At 36.4% G+C, this 27,734-nt stretch overlaps 1 protein-coding gene across 1 annotated transcript; it reads right to left on the reverse strand.

Annotated features, from left to right (window-relative positions):
* Window positions 1–149: 149 nt before the first annotated feature.
* On the reverse strand, window positions 150–19,773 carry LOC129282365 (BLOC-1-related complex subunit 5-like). Its single transcript, XM_064114970.1, has 4 exons — window positions 19,449–19,773; window positions 15,336–15,594; window positions 5,684–5,783; window positions 150–4,282 (listed from the first exon to the last, which is right to left on the reverse strand). Exons 1-4 carry the CDS (start codon window positions 19,603–19,605, stop codon window positions 4,055–4,057), a joined length of 744 nt encoding a protein of 247 aa, XP_063971040.1. The 5' UTR covers window positions 19,606–19,773; the 3' UTR covers window positions 150–4,054.
* Window positions 19,774–27,734: the final 7,961 nt, after the last annotated feature.

The raw sequence follows: 27,734 nt of genomic DNA on the forward strand, positions 1-27,734 counted from the left end.
CCTTCTTTCTCTTTTTCAATTCTTCTCAAATATTTTACAATGCTTTTAAAGGGAGAATCCATTCTCAAATTGAATGTGTTTATGAAAAAAGGCAGGAAATAATAGAAACATCATGGGAGGCTAAATAAACAAAAGAAACAACTCGAGTATTAAAAAGTAAATGTTGATATATCCATAATCAAAGATCTCTTTTAGACATTCAATTTGGGAATCTGGTCACAACTTTGAACATAGCACAGAAGTAGCATTGTGTGTCAACAATATTGAGGGGACAATATATGCTACATGGAACAATATTTCTGACAAGCTGCAAGAGAGTGAAGCAAGTGAGGAAACAGTGACATTTTTAATATGAAAATCTAATTTTACGAAAGATTTTGACACAACATCCACAAAATGTTATCATAGTTCACCCTCTTTTCTTTCCTTATTGTTTCCTTTTCTCCTTTTTTTTCTTGGCATGAACCTTTTAAAAGGGGCATGCCCAGGCCCCCCCCCCAATCTGGAAACCAGTGTAGAATAGATACATTATTCATGTGCACATTTTTTTGAAAAAGATCTAATGAGCTATTCACAATCATAATAAATGTTTCCATTTACGGAATCCATAATACATGACATAAAGGAGAATGGCTCCCAAGTCACATGACCCCCAAAATGTTAACAAAAAAATACATATATTTTAATGGATTTTTTAAATATCCAGTTTTCATTGACTATAGGTTTCTTTCATTATCCTTATCATTATCATCATCATCATCATTATCATTATTTACTTATACATTCATTTATTTATTTTATCTATTCATCTATTTAATAAGATTTATGGGGGGGGGGGGTAATTTTAGTTAAAGGCTGATGCTGAGGTAGACTTTCCCTAAAGCATGTACACTTGGCATATATCCCTTGTTGCCATTAATAACAATTTCAAATATACAAACAAAATTCCAATGTAAAACCCAGACTCACGTTAACATTTTACACTATATTATATTGTAATACAATTCATATATATTTTTTAAATACAATATATCTTGGTACACAAATTTACATATAATTATAAATACTTCAAACAATTCTTTACAATATCATTGATTCTTAATTTGTAAACAAATTATCAGCATTACTCCTATATGTTTAAGATCGCATACATGATCTGTATGAAAATGATAAGTCAGAAAAAATTGGAACCAGTGGGATTCGAACCTGATCTACTGCTTGCCGGGCAGCGACTTAACCACCAGGCTATTCTGGTTCACGGCTAAGTCACGATGAACTGGAATTCAAATACCCTCAATCCTCTTCTTTCTGACTCATTAATATACAAATGCAGTCCACCATGCACAATAAATAGTATATTAAAGCCTCTTTATTTACTATCATTGATTCTATAATACTCTTATTGTAACATTTAAAAAAAAATTATACATGTACTACATTAATCTGTTGGCATTTGCAATGCCTACAGGTTTTACAAATTATAATATTCTTCTTTTGCAAAAGAAAAGTTATTCGCATACATGTACACTCTTAAAACAAATCAGTCAAATTAACTAGACAAGTAGTCAGCTGGGTGCAACTGATATGCTAGTCACATTTCTGACATATATTCTAGTTAGAAATAACTCTGTTCTGGTAAAATACAATTAGAAAATAGTCAAATATGTCTAGAATAACAGTTGCACCCAGCTGACCCTATCAACTAGTCATTTTTGACTGATTTTTTTAGAGTGTACCTGTATGAACTCTATCTGGGGACCGCTTCATGAAAGTTGTCAAGTTGTCTTTATCCGACAGTTACCATAGAAACAGTCCAAGGCCAGTGCCTCTCAGCCAATCAAAACCAAGGATTTCACTGAAAAAGTCAGCACTGACAATGCTGTCAGTGCTGACAACTTTCATGAAAAGCCCTCTTGGACACCCGTCTTTAAGAGTTAAGATTGATCCAATCAATCTCAAATACATGGAAATTCATCACTGTCATAATTTTTCTTTAGGAAATTTGCTCAATATCCTTTAAAAACAAAGATAATCATGCTGAATTTTCAAGAAAACAGTGAATGTATAAATATACGTCATTTTTAGAAAATACTTTGAACAAACTTGTATTTTAGATGTTGATGTTGCTGGCCTTCCATAATTGTGATTGATTGGATTAATCGCAATTCTTTGTCAGACAGGCCAGTGGGCCCCATTTCATTAAAAGTTGATATGATAGAAACTCTTGCAAGAATGTCAACTATCATTGGAAGAGCCAATAAGGAAGCAGTATATTCACTGTTGTCGTAGTTGACATTCCAGCAAGAGTTGATCCAATCAATTGTAACTCTATGGAAATCCATCAGTGTCATAACTTTTTTCTACAGGAAATTTGCAAAATGTTTTTTGTAAACAAAGAGAAGCACAGCAAATTTTCAAGAAAACAATGAATGCATGAATATACATCACAGCTAGAAAATATTTTGAACAAACATGCATAATGGATGTTGACTTTGCTGGCCGTCCATAGTTGTGATTGATCGGATCAATCTCAACTCTTTGTAAGATGGGGCCCAGGTCTAAGGGACAACACATATCCTATTTGTTATAAAAATCAAGTGTTTGAAGGTTCAGATCAGACTACCACATTCATGTTTCTATATAATATAAAGGACTCCTACCAATTTATATCTGTCCAATGTATCAGACTAATAGTGCATTTGCTCAGGTTGGGTAGACTGTGACTGTTCAAAAGTGAAATTTGATTGATTTTTGCTCGGGGGGGGTTAATGTCATTGGAGAGTGGACAGCGTCTGGGACTCTGGGAGAACAAAATAAAAGGGGAGCAAGGGTGTTTTTGGCCGGTAGAGTACAGAACTTAAAGAGTGACAAAAAGCTGAAAATGAGAAAAAAGGCCTCCTAAATCACAATAAAAGAACAAAACGCAAAAGGGTAACTATGTAATTTGCGTCAACCTCGCAAACAATAAATGAAATCCCAGTTTAGAGTGTGCAACTTTGGGACACCTTCACAAAGTCTGTGTTTAGGGTGTCCTCGCGGTCTGCCCTTGAATCCTTCTTTTAAGTTTATTGTGCTTTACTCAGCACGATTCTTGTGGATGCTGTCCACTCTTTAATGGAAGTGACACTCACCCCCCCCTCCCTCCCTCAAGGTTTCTACTAATTTTGTGAATGGAATGATGATCATGTATCGCATGGATGTTTTCATGAAATTCATAGATTGCATACAACACAAGACTAGTTGATCAAGTCCCACGATGCATCATGAAAGCCTGTAATTTCTCTGTATCTGGCAAGAAACGTTTCATGAATGAGATTAGCTGATCAAGTCAAGTCTTAGTCCCAACAGGGTGTGCTGTAAATCTGATCAAGTCGTAAAATAGAAAAAGCCTCTTAATCTCTCTGTATCTGGCAAGACACTGTTCGGCCAATTCATGAGCAAGATTAGCTGATCAAGTCCTAAGCCCAAAGAGGTGGATTGTAAAAGGCTCTAGCCTCTCTGTTTCTAGCATGACGGTGTTCAGATAATCCACAAGCGAGATTACCTTCACTACATGTGGCTGATGATTCATGGCCGTATGCAGCGGGGTGGGGGGGGGGGAATTTTGAAAATTTACATTTTTACTAAAAATTTTCACAAAAAGTATGCGCCAAATCATTCAATTTAACTTGACAATATGCAAAAGTGCCCCAAAGTCAAGCTCAGTCGCTTCGCTCTCTCACTTATGAGGTTTTTTAGAAAAAGTTTACGTGTGCTGCCCCCAGCGAAAAATTTATGCGTATGGCAATGAGTTGATCAAGTCGAAGACCCTGTGGGTTGCATCTTCAAGGGTTTTATTCTCTATGTACAGTATCTGGCAAGATTACATTTAGCTTATAAAGTCCTTGTCCCTGCAGGGCGCATCGTAAAAGGCTCTAGCCTGTTCATTTCTAGCCAGATTGTGTTCAGACGATCCACAAGCGCAATTAGCTAGCTGGCTAACATCTTCAATGGCTTTCATCTCTATGTATCTGGCAAGATACTGTTCAGACGATCTATTTGTGAGATCAGCTGATCAAGTCCTTGGCCCTGTAGGGCGCATCGTAAACGGCTCTAGTCTCTCTGTATCTGGCAAGACACTGTTCAGACGATCCATGAGGGGGATTAGCTGGTCAACATTCATCTGAACGCGTTTCAAGGTACTTGACATCTCGTTGATCTTCTGTATCTGTTCGGCGTGCTTAGCAAAGCGCTTCTGACGCTCCGCCATCGACTGCATTATACTGTGTATGATGGCATCGACCTGGAAATAAAAAAAGAAAAGAAAAAAAAACAAATTCAATTACTGTAACTGTTGTACTCTCATATACAGTGCGTCCCACAAAAAAACGAAACCGAGATTTATCAATGATTTATCATAACTTAATCACAAATACAATAGACAAATGACCTACCATTGTAAAGCTTAGAATCTCCTCTTTCATTTGATATTACTTAGATTAATTGGTAGGTCATTTGTCTATTGTATTTTTGATTAAATTATGATAAATCATCGCTTAATCTCGGTTTCGTTTTTTTCTAGGACGCACTTTACATGTACTTGGTGTGGTCTGGTGGTTTGAGCATTGGACTCAAGATAAGGAGGAATATGATTTACACATATTTTTTCTCATTATAATAATAATTTGGATGATGCAGTACATCAACCGCAGACCTGCCAACCTCTGGGAATGAAAAACTGTATTCTGTGATTAAAAAAAATGTATTTCTCCCCCAAAAAGTGTATTTCATAATAAAATGCTTGGCACGCTCGCTCATCGCGGCGCTCAAGCTGCATGCAAGCTAAAATGCGCACTGCTCTTGCAGATGAAAAAAAACATTAAAACATGTGTATATCTTCACCCTGGTTTGAACAAAATGATTGAAAAAAAAAACAAGTTACCTGAAATTACATTGATCATCTAATAACCATATTTGTGCACGTTTTATGAAATAGAGACATATAGAGATTATTTTTCTCAATAAATTACAATTTAGTTTAAAAAAAAATATATTTTTTTATTTTTTATTATTGTTATTTTTTTACAAAAAACATATTTTTCAAAGAAATAACGTACTGCCGTATTTTGGTTGCAAAAACGTACTAAATACGGCTAAAACGTACTGGTTGGCAGGTCTGCAACCACACAGACAAAAACACTTTCAAATTTTTGAAAAAAAAATGCATTTTGGGGGATTTATATTACATGACATGTGTATGGAGGAGCTGCTCGTCTGTGACGTCACAAAATAAAACCTCTGAAAATTTTATCTGTTTAATATTCTTTGACTGGTTTTCATCAAACTTTTACTTATATTTTCTCTATTTTTCAGATATCTTTAAAATCAACTTCAGGGTAAACTTCCCCTTCATATTGTTGTGATAGATATCACAATAATAAGATAATGTTTTATTTACCCAGGGTAGGCACTTCAGTTAGGAAACTGCTTTACCAGTGGGCCCTGCATAACATAATAATGTTATTTTTACCCTTCTCCAATCTAAATGCTGAGCACCCAGCAAGAAGGCAGAAGGTCCCATTTTTATAAGTATTTGATATGACTCGGCCGAGGATCGAACCCACGACCTCCCGTTCTGCCACTGAGCTACCATTTTCATCCTCTAATATTGAGGGGGGGGGGGGGGGGGTGGGAAGAAACTTACCTCTTTGATTCTTCCTGTCAGAGCATTCTGGTCAAAGGTCACTGCTTCTGAACATTGCCTCAGATGATGTTGGTAGCGTAAACATAACAGGAGCAGTTGCCTGAAATATAATAATGACAAATTATAGCAACTGAATTCACATAAAAAATAACACTTTTTTACCAGAGAATCCAAGGTATACTGTAGTTAAACACTAGGGCCTGAGTTTCAGCCTCAGAAATACAAGACGGACACAGACAATAACGACATTTATAGTCAGCAACATAAACACATACACTATTATACCATGTATTCATCATCATTCCCATCAATATCATAACAAGTGGAATGCCTCTGGCCATCTCACCTGCATCACGCGATTCAATATAGCAGCAGTGCTGATTTTGAAAACTACTATAACTCGCACAAGATGTTCAGTGATACTTGGTTACTCTTATTTCCACGTTTTATGAACTAGACCAATACACTTATAGAGATATGATGGCAATTCAACAAATACCCCCAACGTGGCCAAAGTTCTTTGACCTTACATGACCTTTGACCTTGATCATGTGACCTGAAACTCGCACAGGATGTTCAGTAATACTTGATTACTATTATGTCCAAGTTTCATGAATCAGATCCATAAACTTTCAAAGTTATGATGGTAATTCAACAGATACCCCCAATTCGGCCAAAGTTCATTGACCCTAAATGACCTTTGACCTTGGTCATGTGATGTGAAACTCATGCAGGATGTTCAGTGATACTTGATTAACTTTATGTATAAGTTTCATGAACTAGGTCCATATATTTTCTAAGTTATGATGACATTTCAAAAACTTAACCTTAGGTTAAGATTTTGATGTTGATTCCCCCAACATGGTCTAAGTTCATTGACCCTAAATGACCTTTGACCTTCGTCATGTGATATGAAACTCAGGCAGGATGTTCAGTATACAAATGATGCATGGGTTAGAGTGGGTCAGTAGGAACTGTGTTCACAAGGTAACTTTGCAACCAAAAAATTACACGGGGGCGGCGGGCGAATTCGCCCCGGAAAGTCCAAAAAGAGCCCCGGAAAAGGGCTAAAAACATTCACACGAGGGCGACTGCAAAACTCATAATCGCCCCCGTCAACTAGGCTTGGGAGCCAGCGCTGGGTAATCGAGTCTACCCGATTCTCAATGCCAGAGTCGAGGAGTCGACCCTGATCTCTGGAGACTCGAGTACCAAGCGGCGGCTGTTCTTAGATAAAGGGACTCGAGTCTTTGCCATGCTCTCTCATTCATGGACGAAAATCGGCCCCAGCGCCGACTCCAAGCACTGAGATAAAATAAATGTAGAATTTGGAGCCGAGGAGTCATATACTTCGAGCAGAACGTTTCTCTGCTTGTGTGCTTTAGGCTCAGTGTGACTGCATGTGGTATGGGGATGCATCGTGTGCATTGTGTGTAGTGTGTATTTCTGTGTGTGTGACTGTAAAATGCCAGTAGAGACCACGTGCGCATGTGTTGAGCGACACTTGTGATTGTATCATGAACTGGGATTTGTGTGTGGATTGTGTGAGAAGTTTGGTGAAGGTGTAAGATTTTGGGCGACTTGATAGATGATTGCTCCCCCCTCCCATTTATCGAGCTGCAGCCACCCATCTTGATCCTTCCCCCCAAAGCTTGTCTCTCCTCATTCCTTCTTTTCTTCCAAACTTTATTTCCCTATTATTCTTGTTAATTTCTCCTTTTACAAGTTGTAATTCACTACGAACTTCATTATAATTTTAATGAAGTGTTTATCACCTCTTGTTTGTTTTTAAATATTTTTATATCTCTGTTCAAAACAAGAGTCTCGTCTATCCCTTTAAAAAAAAATCACGCTTTGATTTTTTTTCTTTCATTCTAGTCTTAAATGGGAGTCTTGCCTTATTGGAATATTGGCAAGAAGTTAATAAAAAAAATGATGTTATTGTTCTGTCAGTAATAAAAGTAGAGATTCAACTGGATATTTTTCAGTCATATTTCATTTAATCTTCGTTATTTTAATCCAAACATTCATTTTTTTTTCAATGATGTATTTCACCTTTGGCCAGTTCGCCATTTTCTTAAGTGACTGAAAACGTAGACTAGCCCCTTAATTCAGGGACATCAACCCTCGGCAATTTGTTTACATAACTTTCTTTGTCTCCGTCATGTATTGCACAATCTTGAGAAGCACATGTTAGTAGACTTGTTAACTGCAAAAAAAGGGGTGAACGCTGCATTTTTTAGTACAAATGTCCCACTTGGCACAAATGTTCCTTGAGTCAAAAGAAAAGGATTCATCCAAAGAGACACGCTGTATCTATGCAAATTAGCAAGTAATTTGCATAAATTTGCATATTATGGCGATATAGTAAAAACAAGTATTTCAGAATTTATTTTTAACCAGAACTGCCCTAAAATTAGACATAAAGACTTAGGGTAAGAAAGGGAAGAAAATTGTCATAAAATAATTGGGATATCCTTGTTTATTATTACCTAATTTACATAAATTATGCAAATTATAATTTAAAACAAAGTATTTTTTCATGAATCCTGAACTGTTTTATAAATAACAGCAATTAATACACAATGTCAACATTCTACATGAAAGAGAATATATTAGCGAAAACATCGATATGCTTCATGACAGTATTAGTGTCTTAATTTGCTTAGAAAGAGGGCAAATATGTCAAAATGTATGACGTGATATTGCGCTAAAACGAGACCAAAACAACCTCTATGTCACAGTCACACTCACGAATCGGACAATAAAGCGATCAATGGTATGTCATTCGAGATAACACAATCTCAACACAATAGCTTCCATCGGCTTCTCGTATCGCTTTTGTTGGTGTGTCTGCCACACCGTAATCTATGGTATATACGGGCAAAATGCATTTCGGTATCGGTAAAACACTATTAATTTTGTTTTATTTGTTTCTAATTTGTTTCTCTTGGAAAATTTACAGGAGACATTGCTTTGCAGGTTACTGCTTTAATGAAGCTCTGGCACATGAATCATGACAAATGTACCCCACCTCAATCCATATTTTAACTTTGTTAAAATATATATCTTTTGGAGACCCCGAAGTGGCAAAACTGCATTCCCCGCGGCATTTCCGCTACTTTACAAAACCAGTTTGACTTGTATTATCGACTTGGAAAAGACAGATGTATGAGACATCAGTTAACATGTTTCCAGAAGATAGTTTTTTTTTTTCTTTAAGCCTACGTCCATGGGAGCCCTCCGAATTTACCCCATCCCCTCTCTGTATTTCGACACTAAATCCAAAAAAACATCGTGTTTTAAAGCCACCGGCAAGGCAAATTGCGTTTTTGGTATAATAAAGCAACTTTTATATCTATATTTCATATTTATCTATATTAATATTATTATTATCATTAATATTATTATTATTATTATTATTATTATTGTTATTATTATTATTATTGTTGTTGTTTTGCAGTTTGTAATAATGCTCTAGCACAGTAAAGGCTATAACCCAACAGGAGCATGCCTATAGGATACCCTTTCCCCTTTTGGTTTTATGTATTCCAAAATAGTTTATTGTCTTTAGAACTCATATCTTGGAATAGATTGAGGTGAAAATACTCTACAATTGACACATAAAAGAGCTGTGGTACATTGAAGAAAAGCCACACGTAAGCTCTAAAATACCCCTTTATTGATTCCACTCTATATTAAATTTAAATATTTTTAGAGTCCATTCGGAAGAAAGATACATTTCTACTACACACAGTAAAGCCTCTTTACTTTCTCCTCTTGAAAAAAAAAACATAGAAGGCATTGTTTTATATCGCATAAAATAAATTCGTGTACATGACGGTGGCCTGTCGAAGTTGCCCAACCCTTTATTTTGTTTTGACAATATATATTTAGAATATCGTCTAAATGAAGCCCTCATCTGGAAAAGGGCACTTATTAAAGGCAGCATCTACATTATATAGAGGAGGCCCTGGTACTTGGAAGCGGAGGCTGAAGCACCCACAAGATTTTTCTAATGGGGGGGGGGGGGGGGGGGCTGTGCTGCGTGTGTTATTCTCCATAGACAGCACCCCTTGGAATTCCGGCAGATGTGACAAAACGAAAAAAAAAGAAACGTTACCAAAAAAAACCCTTCATTTTGTAGTGCAATCAATTTTGTTTATTTGCTTGTTAAATTTCTTGATGTAAATTTGAAAAGCAAAAAAGTTTCAATGTAAAATCTTGGTCCGAAGAAATTTAACAAGCTTCAGCCCCCTCTTCCCAGTGCCAGGGCCTCCTCTATATAATGTAGATGCTGCCTTTAATAAGTGCCCTTTTCCAGATGAGGGTTTCATTTAGACGATATTCTAAATAAATATTGTCGAAACAAAATAAACGGTTGGGCAACTTCGACAGGCCACCGTCACGTACACGAACTTATTTTATTGCGATATAAAACAATGCCTTCTATGTTTTTTTTTTTTCAAGAGGAGAATGCAAAGAGGCTTTACTTTGTGTAGTAGAAATGCATCTTTCTTCCGATGTGGCTCTAAAAATATTTAAATTTAACATAGAGTGGAATCAATAAAGGGCTGTGTGGCTGTTCTTCAATGTACCACAGCTCCTCTACATGTCAGTTGTAGAGTATTTTCTCCTCAATCTATTCCAAGATATCAATACAAACAAAAGTAATCTTTTAAGAGTTCTAAAGACAATAAACTATTTTTGAATACATAAAACCAAAAAGGGAGAGGGTATCCTAGGCATGCTCCTGTTGGGTTATAGCCTTTACTGTGCTAGAGCACTATTACAAATGGCAGAACAATAATAATAATAATAATAATAATAATAATAACAGTAATAATAATAATAATAATAATAATAATATTAATAATAATTATAATAATATCAATAATGATGAATGTAAATATAAGTATATAGATATAAAAGTTGCTTTATTATACCAAAAAACGCAATTTGCCTTGCCGATGTTTTTTTAATTTAAAGTCGAAATACGGAGAGGGGATGGGGTAAATTCGGAGGGCTCCCGTGGGCGTAGGCTTAAATAAACAAAAAAAACTTTCTTCAGGAAACATGTTGACTGATGTCTCATACATCTGTCTTTTCCAAGTCGATAATACAAGTCAAACTGGTTTTGTAAAGTGGCGGGAATGCAGGGGGATGCAGTTTTGCCACCTCGGGGTCTCCAAAAAGATATATATTTTAATAAAGTTAAAATATGGATTGAGGTAGGATACATTCGTCATGATTCATGTGCCAGAGTTTCATTAAAGCAGTAACCTGCAAAGCAATGTCTCCTGTAAATTTTCCAAGAGAAACAAATTAGAAACAAATAAAACAAAATTAATAGTGTTTTACCGATACCGAAATGCATTTTGTCCGTATGTATCATAGATTATGGTGTGGCAGACACACCAACAAAAGCGATACGAGAAGCCGATGGAAGCTATTGTGTTGAGATTGTGTTATCTCGAATGACATACCATTGATCGCTTTATTGTCCGATTCGTGAGTGTGACTGTGACATAGAGATTGTTTTGGTCTCGTTTTAGCGCAATATCACGTCATACATTTTGACATATTTGCCCTCTTTCTAAGCAAATTAAGACACTAATACTGTCATGAAGCATATCGATGTTTTCGCTAATATATTCTCTTTCATGTAGAATGTTGACATTGTGTATTAGTTGCTGTTTTTTTATAAAACAGTTCAGGATTCATGAAAAAATACTCTGTTTTAAATTATAATTTGCATAATTTATGTAAATTAGGTAATAATAAACAAGGATATCCCAATTATTTTATGACAATTTTCTTCCCTTTCTTACCCTAAGTCTTTATGTCCAATTTAAGGGCAGTTCTGGTTAAATATATATTCTGAAGTACTTGTTTTTACTATATCGATATAATATGCAAATTTATGCAAATTACTTGCTTATTTGCATAGATACAGCGTGTCTCTTTGGATGAATCTTTTTCTTTTGACTCAAGGAACATTTGTGCCAAGTGGGACATTTGTACTAAAAAATGCAGCGTTCAACCTCTTAACAAGTCTACTATGTTTGGAAATCTGATATTCTTGTGGTGGTGGTGGGGGGGGGGGGGGGGTAAGAGATTGCCGCCCTTTTCATTCTGTTTTGGTTTGGCTGCCACATGGCCTCTCTCACTGTGTGGAGAAATTAGGTCAGGTAAAATTTGCAAAGACGTGGATAAGTTCATTTCAATTAGAGGCTGTGCAAGGCTAGGCATTCATGATGGATGATGGAAATTGCCAGTTTTGGTTCTGGTAGGCCTTTTTGTCATGAATCTGTGTAACTGTTACGAACGCTTAACAATTCAATGACCTTTATGACTTATATCATTATTTTGTATGAATAATTTTAAGTCTTTTTTAAAAAGTGTCATTTAAATAACTTTCAGTCAAATATGTACGAAGGATATTTGTTCAACTTCATAACATTTGCAGGTACCTATATTGTATGATAAAATAAATTACCTCAGAATTGTACAAATTCAGAACTTTCTTTTTCTTTTACATTGTCTTTAGACACGAATACAGATCTTTCTAGATTAATTTGACAAATGGGCTATAACACTCAATAGTAAACACGCAAAGCTCACGTCAACCAAGTATCAAACATTCAAACTTGGATTAATTCATGGAGGTTCTACCTCCATGATTTAATCTGAATAGGTCTGTATTAGGTCCATGAATCAACTCAGATATCGTTCAAGCATCAAAATCCATCTATCATCACAACACTAAAATCATAAACAATCACTTCGAAGAAGCAATGCTATATGCGAAGGTCAAACCAGGGAAGTGTTATACTTCCCTGGTATATGCTAGCTACCGTGTATATATACACACACACACACACACACACACAAACGCAAAAAAGCCGCGAAATAGCTCCAGAAATTGTAGCCCTGGAAAGTAGAAATTGTAGCCCTGGAAAGTGGAAAAAGAGCCCTGGAAAATGAAAAAGTAGCCCTGGAAAATTTTTAAGTTTCTCCAAAAAGAGCCCTGGAAAGAAAAAAAGTAATTTTTTGGTTGTAACTTTGGCATGGTTTAACCCACGAGGCGCAGCCGAGTGGGTTTAGACCATAATGCCAAAGTTACCGCGTGCACACAGTTCCACTGACCCACGAAAGAAACCCATGCATCATCTGTTTTATAGAATGGAAAAAAATTATTGAATAAACCACACAAATTAATGATTTACCGGATGCATGATAATTTCATGCGTCCGGTAAATTCAATTTACTGGACGCATGAAAATATTTACTGGACGCATGATTTTTTTACTGGACGCATGATTTTTTTTACTGGACGCATGATTTATTACCGGATGCATGAAAATACCAAAATGTAATGCAGACCCTTTGATAACCCTGGACAACATAAATATGTATGCCTAAATTGATAATATGTTGGCACAAAGGCATTATTATACCCAAAATGCCAGATACAGCTTTGCATTGACTAGTCTAGATCTAGTGAGTACCGGTATGAGGCAGCCTCAGACCTCCAATAGCTGTGTGTGTATGCCCGGGCCGCGACGGGGGCCAGTGCCTACGGCTACGGCTGCCTGGGCCTGCAGTGGAGATTTGGCTGTGCACAGCCAGCCCAGCTGAAACGTTGTCGTTAGATCGTATGTCTGGACTTCTCAACTAACGAGTTTGCAGGCAGTTTTAATCCCTATGACAATTACGGTACCGTATTTATACTTACAGATCATTTTGCATCCTTTATTTGATTCATTCTGCCGGCCTTGATCGAAAATTCAAAATTTTGACGTAAACAAGCGTAACAGTACATGCGCGATGACATCACAATGACCTTTTCGGACGATAGCTTGTTTACAGTGGATATCGTTTTGATTATCGGGATATCGTTCATGCAGCCCAGTAAAAATTCTTGCATTGCTCTCAACCAATCAGATTGCAGGGATTTTCCCATCCATTCTATAATAATACTTGATCAACCTTATGGCCAAGTTTCATGAACTAGGTCCATATACTTTCTAAGTTATGCTGTCATTTCAAAAACTTAACCTCAGGTTAAGATTTGGTGTTGACGCCGCCGTCGCCGCCGCCGTCGCCGTCGGAAAAGCGGCGCCTATAGTCTCACTCTGCTATGCAGGTGAGACAAAAATTGTTCTAGTCAAAATTTCAAAATTCTGTGTAGAAGTTTAGTGGACCTCATAAAGCTCTACCAGATGGAAGAAAAAACATCAAAATCGGTCAACAAATAAAGAAGAAGCATTTTATGTGAATTTTTAAAAATATGCATAAATTAGCATAAAAATTGTTCTGGTCTAAATTTCAAAATTCTGTGTAGAAATTTGATACCAGATGAAAGCAAAAAAATCAAAATCGGTCAACAAATAAAGAAGCATTTTTTGTGAATTTTTAAAAATGCACATAAATTAGCATATTTAATGAATTTAAAAATTCTGTGTTTTGAATTTTGAATCCCCCACCTAGTGCTATCATATAAAGCAAACAAAATTGAAATCGGACTTGAAATGGCGAAGAAGAAGCATTTTGAAATTGTGGACGGACGACAGACGCCACGGCATTTAAGCTCATTTGGCCCTTCAGGCCGGATGAGCTAAAAATGAACTATACGTTTTTCTACCCCACCCCCCCTTAATTCGCGAGCTGTGCGCCGCGACGCGCTAGCTGAGCTAGTCATGATGCATGCCATGGCATACCGTGTACGGGAAAGATTCAGCGAGCTGCGCGCACTGGGACAGTATGCGCCATGCGCTAATCAAGTGTGCTCGAACTTGCAGAAACTGCCATCTTTTGATCATCGAGACTCAAGAGTTTTGGATTGCTTTATTCTGCAACTCCATACAGGATAATTAAATTGTCTGTTTTTTTTGGCCAGGACAATCTAACGTTGGTCCAGATTGGTTACACAACAGTTCTCACTTTAATAAAGAAGGGATATAAAATAAATACATCAGACGTTTCCTTCAAAAGCATGGTGGGAATTATTAATCCTCGGTTGGAGTGGCAATTACTATTTTTCTCACTATACTTAGTTTATTACTTTCTCAAAGCCTGATATATTTGTATAATACAAAATCTGAGAGTGGGGAAAATATGACTATTGCCATGATATAGTAATTTTCCCAATCCATCAATTCTCGGTCTCCATCTGAGCACAGTCGTCATCATCATCATCAACTTCATTGTTATCATCACCATCATCACTACCTTCATTATCACGACCCTCAACATCATCATCATTCTCATTTTCATCATTAGCATCATCAACATTATCATCACGATTACCATAATCATCATCAATGATAACTGGCCATCATCATAGTCATCGTCCTCCTCGTCATCATCACCATCATCTGTCACCATCTCCATCATTATATCATCAAGAATCATTAGCTACCATCCCCATCACCGTCCACCATCATCATCTTCATCTCCATCATTCCCATTTTCATCACTATCCTCATTCATCAACAGTATCATCACAATCCTCATCATCACCATCATCATCATCAATAACCAGCTGCTGCCATCATCATCACCATTCATCATCAACGACCATGATCACCAACCATCATGATTGTCATATCTTCATCATTCTTGTTTCCATCACCATCATCATCCTCACCTATGGTCCATTTTCTCCATCTGCTGGGGATCCTCAACCTGTGGAATGTTGTGAGTGCCCTTCAGGATGGGTAAGAATGTTGGGATATCTCTCATCTTCTGGATCTCAAAAGACAAGGACTGGTCCGCTCCTTGATTACCCGAAGACACAGTCACAATCTTGTGGTCCGCTGACCCGAGCTTTGGGCTTCTTTGTGGGGAGCCCTTTGTTGGTGACGACCTTCCTTGCTGCTGTTTGGCCAAGACCTGCACTCGAGTATCTACATTTAAATTAAAAGAGAAGAAACTCTCTGGTCATAAATGGACTGCAAAAGTTTCAAAATTGATTTCTCAATTATAATGTACATGTACCTATTAAAGAATGTGAGCATGAAGTCCGATTTTAAAATTAATGATTCATTCATTTCATTTATTGATTCCACTTTTAAAACAAATATCATAATATACATAACAAATGTATTTGTAAACATAGTGTATCAATGATCAAATTAAATATCTAACATAAGTATTTAAGCATAAGGTACACTACAAAATGTTAAAAAAGTGAGGAGCCTAAATGAAAAGCAGAGCTTGTAGAAAATTAGGCTCCCATTGGGAGAAAATATAAGTTGTTAAGTATTTGAGCGAACAAATGTGGAAACGGAATACATATATTTATTACATAGATTGTTTTACACAAAATATATCGAAAGGCATCAAGTTACCAGAAAATGATGAAGTAGAAAAAGAATAATATAAAAATTATAGTAAGATAAAATGAAATTGGAAAACGACCAAAAAGACGTAAGGGGGGGGGGGGGGGGTCAAGGGATAAATAATAGAGAACTAGTACTGGAAGCAGCTAATCGCCAAATACAGCTTGCCTGCCATCCTGTCTGGCCCCCTGAGCATCAACTACCTAACCTGGAAAAGACTGTGCCGCCAGGCCATCTTCAAGAAGCACAATGCTGGCCTAGTTGATGCCACTCAGGAGAAGCACACTCTTGCCTTCTGGAAGCAATGTTCACATTCCAAGCCCTAGCAGTCTATTCCCCCCTGCACTACCTTCACACCTCCGTATTGCTGCAAGATTTCGCTCCCAACTTCTGACAGGCACCTACCTAACACAACAAAGACTGAAGACCATAGGCAAGTCTCCCAGCGCCACCTGTAGACTTTGCTCAACGGAGGAAGAAAGCTCCACCCACTTCCTTGCTTCCTGCCCAACCCTCAAACCCCAACGGTCTGTTCTCATTCAACATGTCCTATCTCTAAGCCTCCCTGCTTCAGTTAGCCAAGCCTTCACCTCTGCTCATCCCCTCATCCTTGCCACTAATATCTTATTACCCTCCTCGCACCTATCTGTCACTCTTGCTGCCAATGTTATGACCCACTGCCTCAGATACATTCTTAAAATTCATCATATTCGCTTAGAGAAATTACTTCAACACAACAACCAACCTGCGGATAGCCGCTGATCCTCGAATACCGGGGGAAGAACAACAAAGAAGAAGAAGAAGTATGCCTCGCCCTCTGGCTCTGCCTTGTTTGTGTCTATTAGTGCCATGGTGATAGGGTATTCTTGTTCCGATAACTAGTAAGCCTACTAATCGGCTAGGCTAGAGCAGCACAATGATCAAATTGTGATATAATTTGTGCTTCAAATATCACCAGCTGTAATACATGTAGTAACCAAAGGCAGATTCAGAAAGGGAAGGGGGGGCATGATTGTCCAATTGATGCGTGAAGTCTCGGCATTCAAGCAATTCTAAAAAGTACTGTAAGTAACCTTGCCTTATCTCTAACCCTGAATGTACCCCTATTAAAATTGTGTGACATGTCAGAATTACCCTTAAATGGTATAAAATTTTTGTTTTTGTTTCATAAAATGTGAATGTAGAAAAATACCTCTTGTTATAAATCATTGATGCTGCCTTGCTTGGGTAAGAATTGGAAATCAGATCCTTATCCAGCATTTTTTTAGGAGAGAGGGTTGACATTCACCTGTCTGTGATCTAGTTTTTACTTTTTGAAGACAACATTACTATTTTGACTAGATCTATTATTCAGTAAACATTCCTTGATGACTTATTGTTTGTTTTGTGTGGTTGGTCACATTATCATGCCTTATTAAAAAAAGTCATTTGCCAAATAGTCTGTCCGTTAACACATATTTAATTTATCTTTAACAACTGGCTTGGTTAACAAAAAAGGAATTTTTCCAAGGTCATACCTATCTTTAAGAAAGGCAATAAACATGACATAGGAAATTATCGCCCTATATCTCTTTTAACCAGCTTTTCTAAGATACTAGAAAAAATTGTCTACTCTCGCCTCATTGATTTTTTAAATAACAATAATGTGCTTTCTGGTTCTCAGTTTGGTTTCCGCAGACAACATTTAACAACACATGCCCTCTTGATATTCATCAATAAAATTGCCAGAGCTATTGACAGCAAGTTACATACTGCGGGTATTTTTCTGGACCTCTCCAAGGCCTTCGATACCATTAACCATGATATTTTGCTATACAAGTTGTCTCACTACGGAATTCGAGGAAAGGCCTTGCTGTGGTTCAGGGACTACCTTTATGATAGACAACAATATGTTTATATTAATGGTCTTGAATTAACCTCTCAAACCATTAGATGTGGAGTCCCACAAGGTTCATTATTATGCATGCTCCTCTTTATTTTATATATCAATGATTTAGAGAATTCCTCTTCAGTGTTATCTTTTATTCTTTTTGCTGATGACTCCAATATTTTTTGCTCCCATCATAACCCCAATACTCTTTTAAATATCATTAATTAATACTGAACTAACAGCTGGTTTTTATTGGATACAGGCCAAATAAATTGTCCCTTAACGTTGATAAAACAAATTTTATGCTACTTTTCAGCAACTCGGTTTCCACTTTACCCGGTCGTATACTTATAAATAATACAAACATCTTCCAGGTTGATTCTCCCAAATTTTTAGGTATAAAAAATAATATTGGCAGTAAGCTAACATGGCGGGTACAGATTGATTCCTTATAATGTAAAATATTATTTCGTAACACTGGTGTGATAAATAAACTGAAACACTTTGTACCCTTTCATATGATTTTGGGCCAGTATCTTTTTCCTCACACGTATTATTCACGGCCGATTTCAAAACATCGCATGCGATCGCGAAGCGACCGATCGCATGCGATGTTTTGAAATCGGCCGTGAATAATACGTGTGAGGAAAAAGATACTGGCCCAAAATCGCCAATTTTCAGTAGAGGCGCTGGTCAGAAAATTGGGATCGTCCCAGTTTACAGGGACTGTCTCAGTTTATAAGGATTTCTTCACACAAGAAATCTAGGAAAGTTCATTCACCTGTCAAGTGCCGACACCAATCAAGTGTGCTAGTCAATGTAAACATATCGGGTTTCATAACAAGATTATTGGAAGACAGTAAGTCATGAAAAATAGACGGTGAACTGGGGGTAATTGAGGTCACTGAATCTATTTTTAGCACTCTCAATTCCCGTAATTGCTGTCTTTGTCCCGTAGGGGGAAGTGAAAAAAAAACGTCCCCATAAACAAGGACAGTCTCAATTTATCAAGACATGATTTGTCTTGGTTTATGAGGATATCCTTGTTTTCTGGGACAATCCCAATTTTTGGACCAGCGCCTCTACTGATTTTGAGGATAACCGGAGGATGGACACGGAGTGAAATACGGGTGTAAAGTAAGATATTAAGTCATTCATATCCCTCTTTATATTTTTTTTCTTTAATTTTTACGATAACCATGATTGCCATCCCACCTTTTATGACTCGGAATATCCGATCTAGTTCACTGTCCCGATGTTCGGGTAGGTGGAGCGTAGTGTAGCGGTAGTGAAGTGGAGCCTGCACGAACATCGCCTGAGCCTGTAGTGGTACCCCAATAGGCATATACCGGTACATGTACTAGGCCTACTGATGATGTATGTTTTATATTAGGGCTAGATATATTATTATTCTGAACCTTCTCAATGTTATTTTCAATTTTAGTGGGGGGTGCATATGGAACTCTTTAATACCCCGTATTCTGCACTTAAACCCAGTCCCAGCCCTAATCCCATGCCAAGGCCAAGCACAGTTTTGACAGTTAGTTACCTTTCGGGGGAGCTGGGACGTTCCTGTCCACAGAGTAGAACGTATACGGTATGCTACCTCCTTCTGCTGCCGCAGCTGCAGGCGTTGGACCAGTCGTCGCCTCGATCGGGGCATCGTAGTACCTTGACACTTGCTGTTCGCTTTGATTTGCACCCATGTTGTGCAAAGCGCAATGTTTATTCGGAGAATTGGAATACCTGATGGGGACTTCAATATGTAGCAGAAAGCCTACGTCTTTGCGACAGCTACCTCAATTAACAGAAAAGTGTGTAGAAAACCTGAGATGAGAGTTCTGTAGTTGCAGCATATCAATATTCAACAATGTGACCGTCAAACGTAGAGGGCGTCAATATGTCAAATTTGGTAGAGAACACTGTTATTAAAACACTCGAACAAAGAGTTGATGTGAATAAAAAGAGAAAAACAAGCATAACACTGAGAATTTCATCAGAATCAGATATACATTAAGAAATCCAATATTTCTTTTGTATTTTACAATATTATGAAATATCCTATTTTTCTCCTCTTTCCCATGTGAAACAAAGTTTTCTTCCTCCATGCCACCCCAAGAACCGAAAGCTTTCTTTCAATTTTTCCGAATAAGGTTTCCAAATTCTGGGATATATTTAAGGAAGTTGGCCCTATCTGTTAATTATCACCATTTTATCCTGATTACTGAAACTTAAAAAAGCTTAGTCCTTTGTTTTCCATACACTGTAAAAAAAAATATTGGGTAAAATTTTAACCAGCACGAGGGTAATTATGTGTCCGACCAATTTGGGGCAGTATTTTATCCAGTGTGGGAAGCATATATTGTTCAGTAAGGTTAAAATATATGGCAACAATTACCATGATTACTTTAGAATGGGCAAAATTTTCATCACACTGGATAAATACAAATGCCCCAAAAGGAAATCCCAATGTTGGTTGGGCACACCCTCATGGAGCATTTTTACCCACTTTTTTTTAAGAGTGTATGGACCTAGATGATTATAATTATGCACTAGCATTATTCAGTGAGAAGCTTGATTAATATATATATATGAATTCCGATATAAATTTAAACAATTTTACATTGTAAAAATTAGCTCATTACACCCACAATGATCGTTAAGTTTGATACGCACCACAATAATCACCAAAAAGATGTTTCGAATATTCCATTCTAGGTCTATGACCGTAAGAACACTAGCTCTCGTTTCGCTCTCGAATAATTTGTCTAGTGATATCATGCGCAGGAATTCCAACAAACAGTCCTAGAAATGATTATATAAAATAATGTGCTCGCACTATTTTGATTAATGAAACATGCACCATGAACATGGCTTTAAAAAGCATCCTAAGTTTAGGTCAGTACAGGGGCGGATCCAGGATTTTCCAAGGGGGGGGGGAGCACATTTTTTGACAAAATTGTGTCCCCGAAAAAAAATGACAAGCCAAAAAAAAAAGGGTCTTCACATTCAAAACGAGGGGGGGGGGGGCACACTTCGGTTTTAACGGCATTTTTACATCACAAATTTTAATTTTACTTCTCAGGGAGGGGGGGGGGGGTACGGGTCGGCTGTGTGCCCCCCTGGATCCGCCTGTGGGTCGATATATTTAAGCAACATTCATCTTGCGCTTTGCACTCGCCTATTCAGTCCTTGTGAAATACCTTATCTTGTTGGTAAAGCAAACTATGAAAGTTACTTCAGGATGTCGAAGCTAAAATAGCTCTTTATTCGGATGTCATCCAATCCAGTCAAGCAGTCCATAAAGGAAATTTTTTGAAAATTGTCAGAACGAATGAAGGTCTGAGATAGAGAGAGAGGGAGAGAAAGAGACAGGGGTGGAGGGAAAGAGAGAGAGAGTATACATATTACACACACCCCTTTGAAAAAAAAAGTTTTTCACATAATCCTTTGATTTTGGGGTGCCCCCAAATTTTGACATTTCAGCTTAACTTGTTGAACCCCTCTTTAAGCTCCCATTATTCAGACCTGATTAACGCAATGAGCGTGAATCAGTGAAAATTACAGTTGATAATATGATTATACTTGATAATATGATTATACTACAAAAAAATGCAAAAAACAAAAAATAATAATAACAAGAGCAAAAAACACTATTCTGGGAGTGATACTGGATAGAAACCAATGACATGACAGAAAATAATAAAAGCAATGACAAAATAATAATGTCGCGACTTTAAGACTAAATAATAGGTACGTTGCAAATAATAGAGAATAAGCAATTTAAAAGGGGAAGTTCACCCTGACAAAATAAAGTTTCTTGTAAAAATAGCAGAGAAAAATAATAAAACCATATTGTTGAATGTTTTCATGGTTTTAGGAAAATCCATCAAAGGTTAAAAAAAATTATACAATTTTATTTTATTTATTTTCTTTTAATTTTAGCGTCATATGCGAGCAGCTTCTCCGTCTTATGTAGTAAAAATAAGAACATTAATGAAGTTTTATTTAAAAAAAAAGTGAAAATAGTTTTTATTGTACCTTCAGTGTCTCAACAGACATAGCATTTCCAACCCACTCCTGAAGAATGATTTTTTTTGCCATCATGAACCATTTAAAATTGAAATTTATGCATTCTGCATTACATAACATAAACATATTTATGCTCGTATAATTATGATGTGACAAATAAAAAACCTAAATAATTAGGAAAAAAAATAAATTTCTCACTGTTTGATGGACTTTCCTACAACTTTTACTAATAATTATAATTTATCATTTCTGTTTATTTCATTTTGTTCCATCTTATCGTTATATATTTATTTGATTATTTATATATTTATTTACTTTATTTTTAAGGGGGGGGGTATTTTCACAATCCCTATCTTTCGGGTGACCTTCCCCTTTAAATCAGAAGTCTGCTGAATATTCAGTTTCGTGTTAGCTACCGTAGAAGAAAATGCAGTATCTTAAAATGAAACTCATTATGGCCGCAATAAGGAAATCTCAAATGACCACGATACTTCGAAAATTGAAAATTTTCTTTCCATTCCTCGAAACAAGGGGCTAAACTTCATAGAAGTTGGGCTTATCTGTTATCTTCAACCTACAACCGAAACTTTGATAAGCTCTCTCCTTTATTTTCAAAGAATATAAGAATAATCCATCCCTAGCATTGTTTGGTGAAACGCTTATAAAGAAAAGTCAAATTGTATCGAAATGAACTATGTCTGCTAAATGTATTCTCCTCCGTTTCCCTCTCTCTGCCATCATGCATCACGTGACGATCATTTGTTTTTTTGTATCACGATATAAAACTAATTTGATTGGATGTCGACGTGTTACTAGACAGTGATGGGCATACCTAGGGCCCTTTTCGAACAAAAAACATGCATGGTCATGAATCAAACAAGAAGTGTTTATAATCGAACCACATTGAGAAATTGCCATTCTGATTAAACTCGCTGGATGATTGCGTGCGAAAATTCAACTAGATCTTGACAATTCCTTTTTCATCAGAATAAATCACAACTAAAACAACGGCAAGGTAAGCTAACAACATTCTTTTGCTTGATACTAGTATATTTGATTGTTAATATGTGCAATGATTTAGAGGTACAATTTATATGTGCAATGATTTATATAATATGTGCAATAATTTATAGGTACAATTTATGTTCTATATGATTTTACTTTTGGTATTTATGCAAAACATTTTATTAAATACATTTTAAGCTTTAACCAACCTTTAATTTATATGGGGCGAGCTTTCGACCACTTCTATGGACTTCTAAGCCAATATTGATCAGTTACAAAGTTTGCTTTCATAATCTTAAGTTTATCTAATATAACAGGGGTATGATTAAAAATTAATTGTTTGATTTGAAAATAATTTTAGCGCAAGCTAAAAAAGCTTGACCCCATTTTTAATTTTATTTACACATTGAAACTTGTTACTTTACGATTTGAATTTTTATTGAAGATTATCAGTTATTCATTGCAGAAAAGCCATCCCAAGCCATATTAACAAACCTGCAAGCTGTGCTTTCCAGCCTGAGTGGGTTCACTTTTTTCATTTCTGTATTTTATATACATGTATGTTTGGTTTTACATTGTTAATTTTTGTTGAATTTGACGTGAAAAATAATAAATGTAATCAATCAATCAATCAATCAATCAATCAATCAATCAATCAATCAATCAATCAATCAATCAATCAATCAATCAATCAATCAATCAATCAAATCAATTCTATCTATCTATCCATCTATCTACTAGGTTCCAAGACGTAGAACATTTTACCTTCCTTCTGGTCAAGTCAACCTTACACTGTGCCAATATGAGAGTGTTTAAACTGTCCATAACAATCTCATTACTGGTTGTTATGGTGTCTGGCCAGCTTCAACCAGAAAATCTACAAGATGTGAAGCTCTTCAACAACCCGGGTGAAATCATTCATGGATCAGATCTTACCATCGAGTATGCCTGGACTGCTGGTGGAGTGATCTGGCAGAAGCCCAGGGCGATTGATTCCCTGGCCTACGCGTGCTCGAAGGTCTTACCGGATGTTAGATCTGCGATAGAATTGGACAACAAGACAAGTTTACTTTTGGGGGACATCTGCGATGAAGTCACCAAAGCTTCGAGCGATCTGGATAGCCATGACCCAGAGAAATTATGTTCAAGCTTGGTCGACGGAGTCAATCTGTTTAAAGATTCCACACAAGCATTTCCTCAAACCATGTCAGAAGACATGGAAGAGGTAACCGTCACCAATCCCATCGTAAAAACCCTGATCAACATCACAAGAGACCTGTACGGAATCGACATCAACATTAACGGTAATATATCGACCACCAAAACCTTCTGCGCCGACTTCAAGAGTAACCGACTTTCTAAGGCCCTCTCTACGGGACATCATTATTGGATTCGTGGGAAGTGCCTTTTTCGCAGTGACAGCACCGATCTGCCAAGACTTCGATGATTTTCTTCTTCAAACATTCGACGTAAACTTTCCATCACTCGGGTACAACATTAGCCAAGACGGTGCCCATCTAGTGTCTCAGGCCGCTGGGTACGACAGCATGAACAGCCTCTGTGAAGATATAGACCAAGTATTGTCGGTGCAAGGTAGGAACATTTGTACTTCGTGATTTTAATATACGGACCAAACACTATTATTTATTCTTATTTGACCATTGTCAAAACCCGATATCTGTGGGTAGACACTTCTGAGAGAATTGCCGAATATTGGTCGTTCGATTTTAGGAAAGTTATATATGGACAATTTATTCGGTGCAAATATTCGTATTATTAGTCATGCAGAATTCAGGGCGCATACAAATATTCTGGTTTTGAGAAATAAAGTCTTGAAGGTTAAATATTTATATTATTTTCAACTCGGACAGTTAATGTACAAGTTTATCATTAAACAATTATCATTACCTTTCAATGATATGTTTGTAAAAAATGATACAATTCATAAGCACTTCACTCGCCAGGAGAGTTCCTTTCATTTACTTCTGAAAAGAACATCGTTTGCACAGAAGACATTTGTTTTTACTGGTCCAAAGTTATGGAATTCTTTTTCAAATGATATTATACAATGTAATTCAATACAAAATTTCAAAGGAAAACTCAAAAAAATATCTTCTGAATTCATATTAGATTGTCATTTTTTCCCAAAGCAATGAACTTAATATGTAAACGTGTTTATTAATTTTTCTTTGTATATATGTTTAATAGTTTTATGATTTCTGTATACAGTATATACTAAATCATTTGTTTTTATTATTATTTATTTATTTTTATTTTTATTTGTTTATTTTTTGTTCATAATGTTATTTTTTCTTTATTTTATAAAAAATGTACTTATAAAAGGGGGTCTTCACCCTACAACTGTACAAGCTCTGCTTTTTAGTTGGTCTCCTCTCCTTTCGATTTCATGGTATTATTGTATGATAAAGATTGATTTAAATTTTATATTTTGTAAATATGTATATTAAACTATCATTGTAAATGTACACAGATTGAAAGAGGAAATAAATGAATTGAATTGAATTGAATATTCATCAAACATGTTGGTGTCAAATACCTCCAATAGTGGTACACATTAATATAAACATGGGGACCGTTTCATTAACACTTTTTCAGGTTTTCAAGTTTCCAGTTCTTACGATTTTCCTTGATTTTGATTGGCTGATGAGAAGCATATTTCCTGTTCTGTTGGATAAAACAGGACTTGTCGGATGAAACGTCAATTGACAAGTCCTTTCATGAAACGATTTTCTGATCTCGTTGCCGCAATTTAACTTTGCATTATGGCTTTCACAATTTGGCATTGTTAATCACACACACACACGCACACACATACAAACACATCAGAAGAGACCCTAAATTAGGTTTAGATTTTCTATTTATAGTTAATATTCGGGGGCTTGAAGGATATCCTGCATGAACCTACAAAACAACTAATACAAACCTAAGTTGACGTACTAAGTTAAAGTACTCTAAAGTCGGATTTATCTACTAGGCCCATGGCCCTTGGAAGTGGGGGTGCTGAGTGTATGGTGCCGGGTAAAAATGGCAGAGGTAATACTGGCAGAGGTAATAATGGCAGAGGTAAAAATGGCAGAGGTAAAAATGGCAGAGGTAATAATGGCAGAGGTAAAAATGGCAGAGGTAAAAATGGCAGAGGTAAAAATGGCAGAGGTAAAAATGGCAGAGGTAAAAATGGCAGAGGTAATAATGGCAGAGGTAATAATGGCAGAGGTAAAAATGGCAGAGGTAAAAATGGCAGAGGTAAAAATGGCAGAGGTAAAAATGGCAGAGGTAAAAATGGCAGTGGTAATAATTGCAGAGGTAAATATGGCAGAGGTAAAAATGGCTGAGGTAAAGATCATGATATGCTACAACAACAAGGAAAAAAACAGAACCTTTTCGGTTAATATCAGTCATAGTTATAGAACTTGAATGGACTCCTCTCGACGAAAGGAGTATAACTGATTAGATATTATATGGATTTTTCTGTCATCATTTTAGGTCTATACTTTATCGTTGATATGATCAAACTCAAACTATTTCATGCCAAAATAATTTCAATTAGTGATTGATGAAAGTATTTATCTTGGCCAGTTCATATAGTAGAACAGCACTTCATCCCATACATAACCAACAAATTTTAATGTAAAGACCAATGTGCGCTACCATTAACACACTGAAATAGACAAGTTCGGGATTTCTTTGAACCACTGGCATAACTTGGATAACAGAAAAATAACAAAACGTTCTGTAATAAAAGCAATTTTTCATATTTCAACATCATAATGGATCCGAAGAGATATTGATATGATACGTATATAGTTTAATGTAAATGATATAATAATAGCAACTAGTGTTCAGTTTTTCAGAGCAATACCTCATTGCACCTAGTCCAAGTGGATGTCAGGTTCCTAACCTAGTTTCTATGGTAACGGTTACCGCATTAATTTTGAAATGTGTAGCGAATCAGGGATTTGAATTTTTAGATGTTTCTTCGGTACCATTCTATCGACCTGTTTTGAAGGGGAAATACACCCTTACAAATGGTTTACTGTAAAATTAGCAGAAAAATATATTGGTGAAAGTTTGCGGCAAGCCCATCAAAGATTAAGATAGTTATTAGAAGTTTGAGTTTTTATGATCTGTGACGTCATATACAAGCAGCTGCCCCGTATTTAATGCACCAACATGTATACTTTTCAATATTTTAATCAGTGGTTCATGATTGCTAAAAAAAATCTTTCAGGTGCGGATGTGAAATGATTTGTATGTTACAATAAAAGCCATTTTCCTTTTTTTTTTTTAGAAATTGACATTTCATTTATATTTTTTATTACACCATATGCGGGAAAAACTGCTCGCAAATGACGTCACCGTTAAAATGTAAAATTCTAACAGCTTTTTAAATCTTTGATGGATTCCCTAAAACCCCCACCAGTATAATTTTAATTATTTTCTGCTATTTCTACAATATTCTTTATGTCAGTGTGAATTTCCCCTGTAATGAATGAAGTATAATACTTGGGATCCAAAGTGTGCTTCAAATTTGAATATTAGAAGAGCGATTTGACATGAGAAGACCGTGCATGTAAGTCCAGGAAAAAATATGAAATACCAACTCAAGTGTTATCAATTTGGTGCAGAAGATTTACAGCATCAATTGAAAATGTTACCCTTTCCATTAGTCAAACATTATAATTCCAAATTTCTTCTCAGAACCTTTCATATTTAATCTACTGTACATGGAGGGGCTTTTGGGTTTTTTGGCATGGGGGTTTAAAACTGACCATTTATA

This window comes from Lytechinus pictus, unplaced genomic scaffold (assembly GCF_037042905.1).
Source record: "Lytechinus pictus isolate F3 Inbred unplaced genomic scaffold, Lp3.0 scaffold_20, whole genome shotgun sequence".
NCBI classification, from domain to species: domain Eukaryota; kingdom Metazoa; phylum Echinodermata; class Echinoidea; order Temnopleuroida; family Toxopneustidae; genus Lytechinus; species Lytechinus pictus.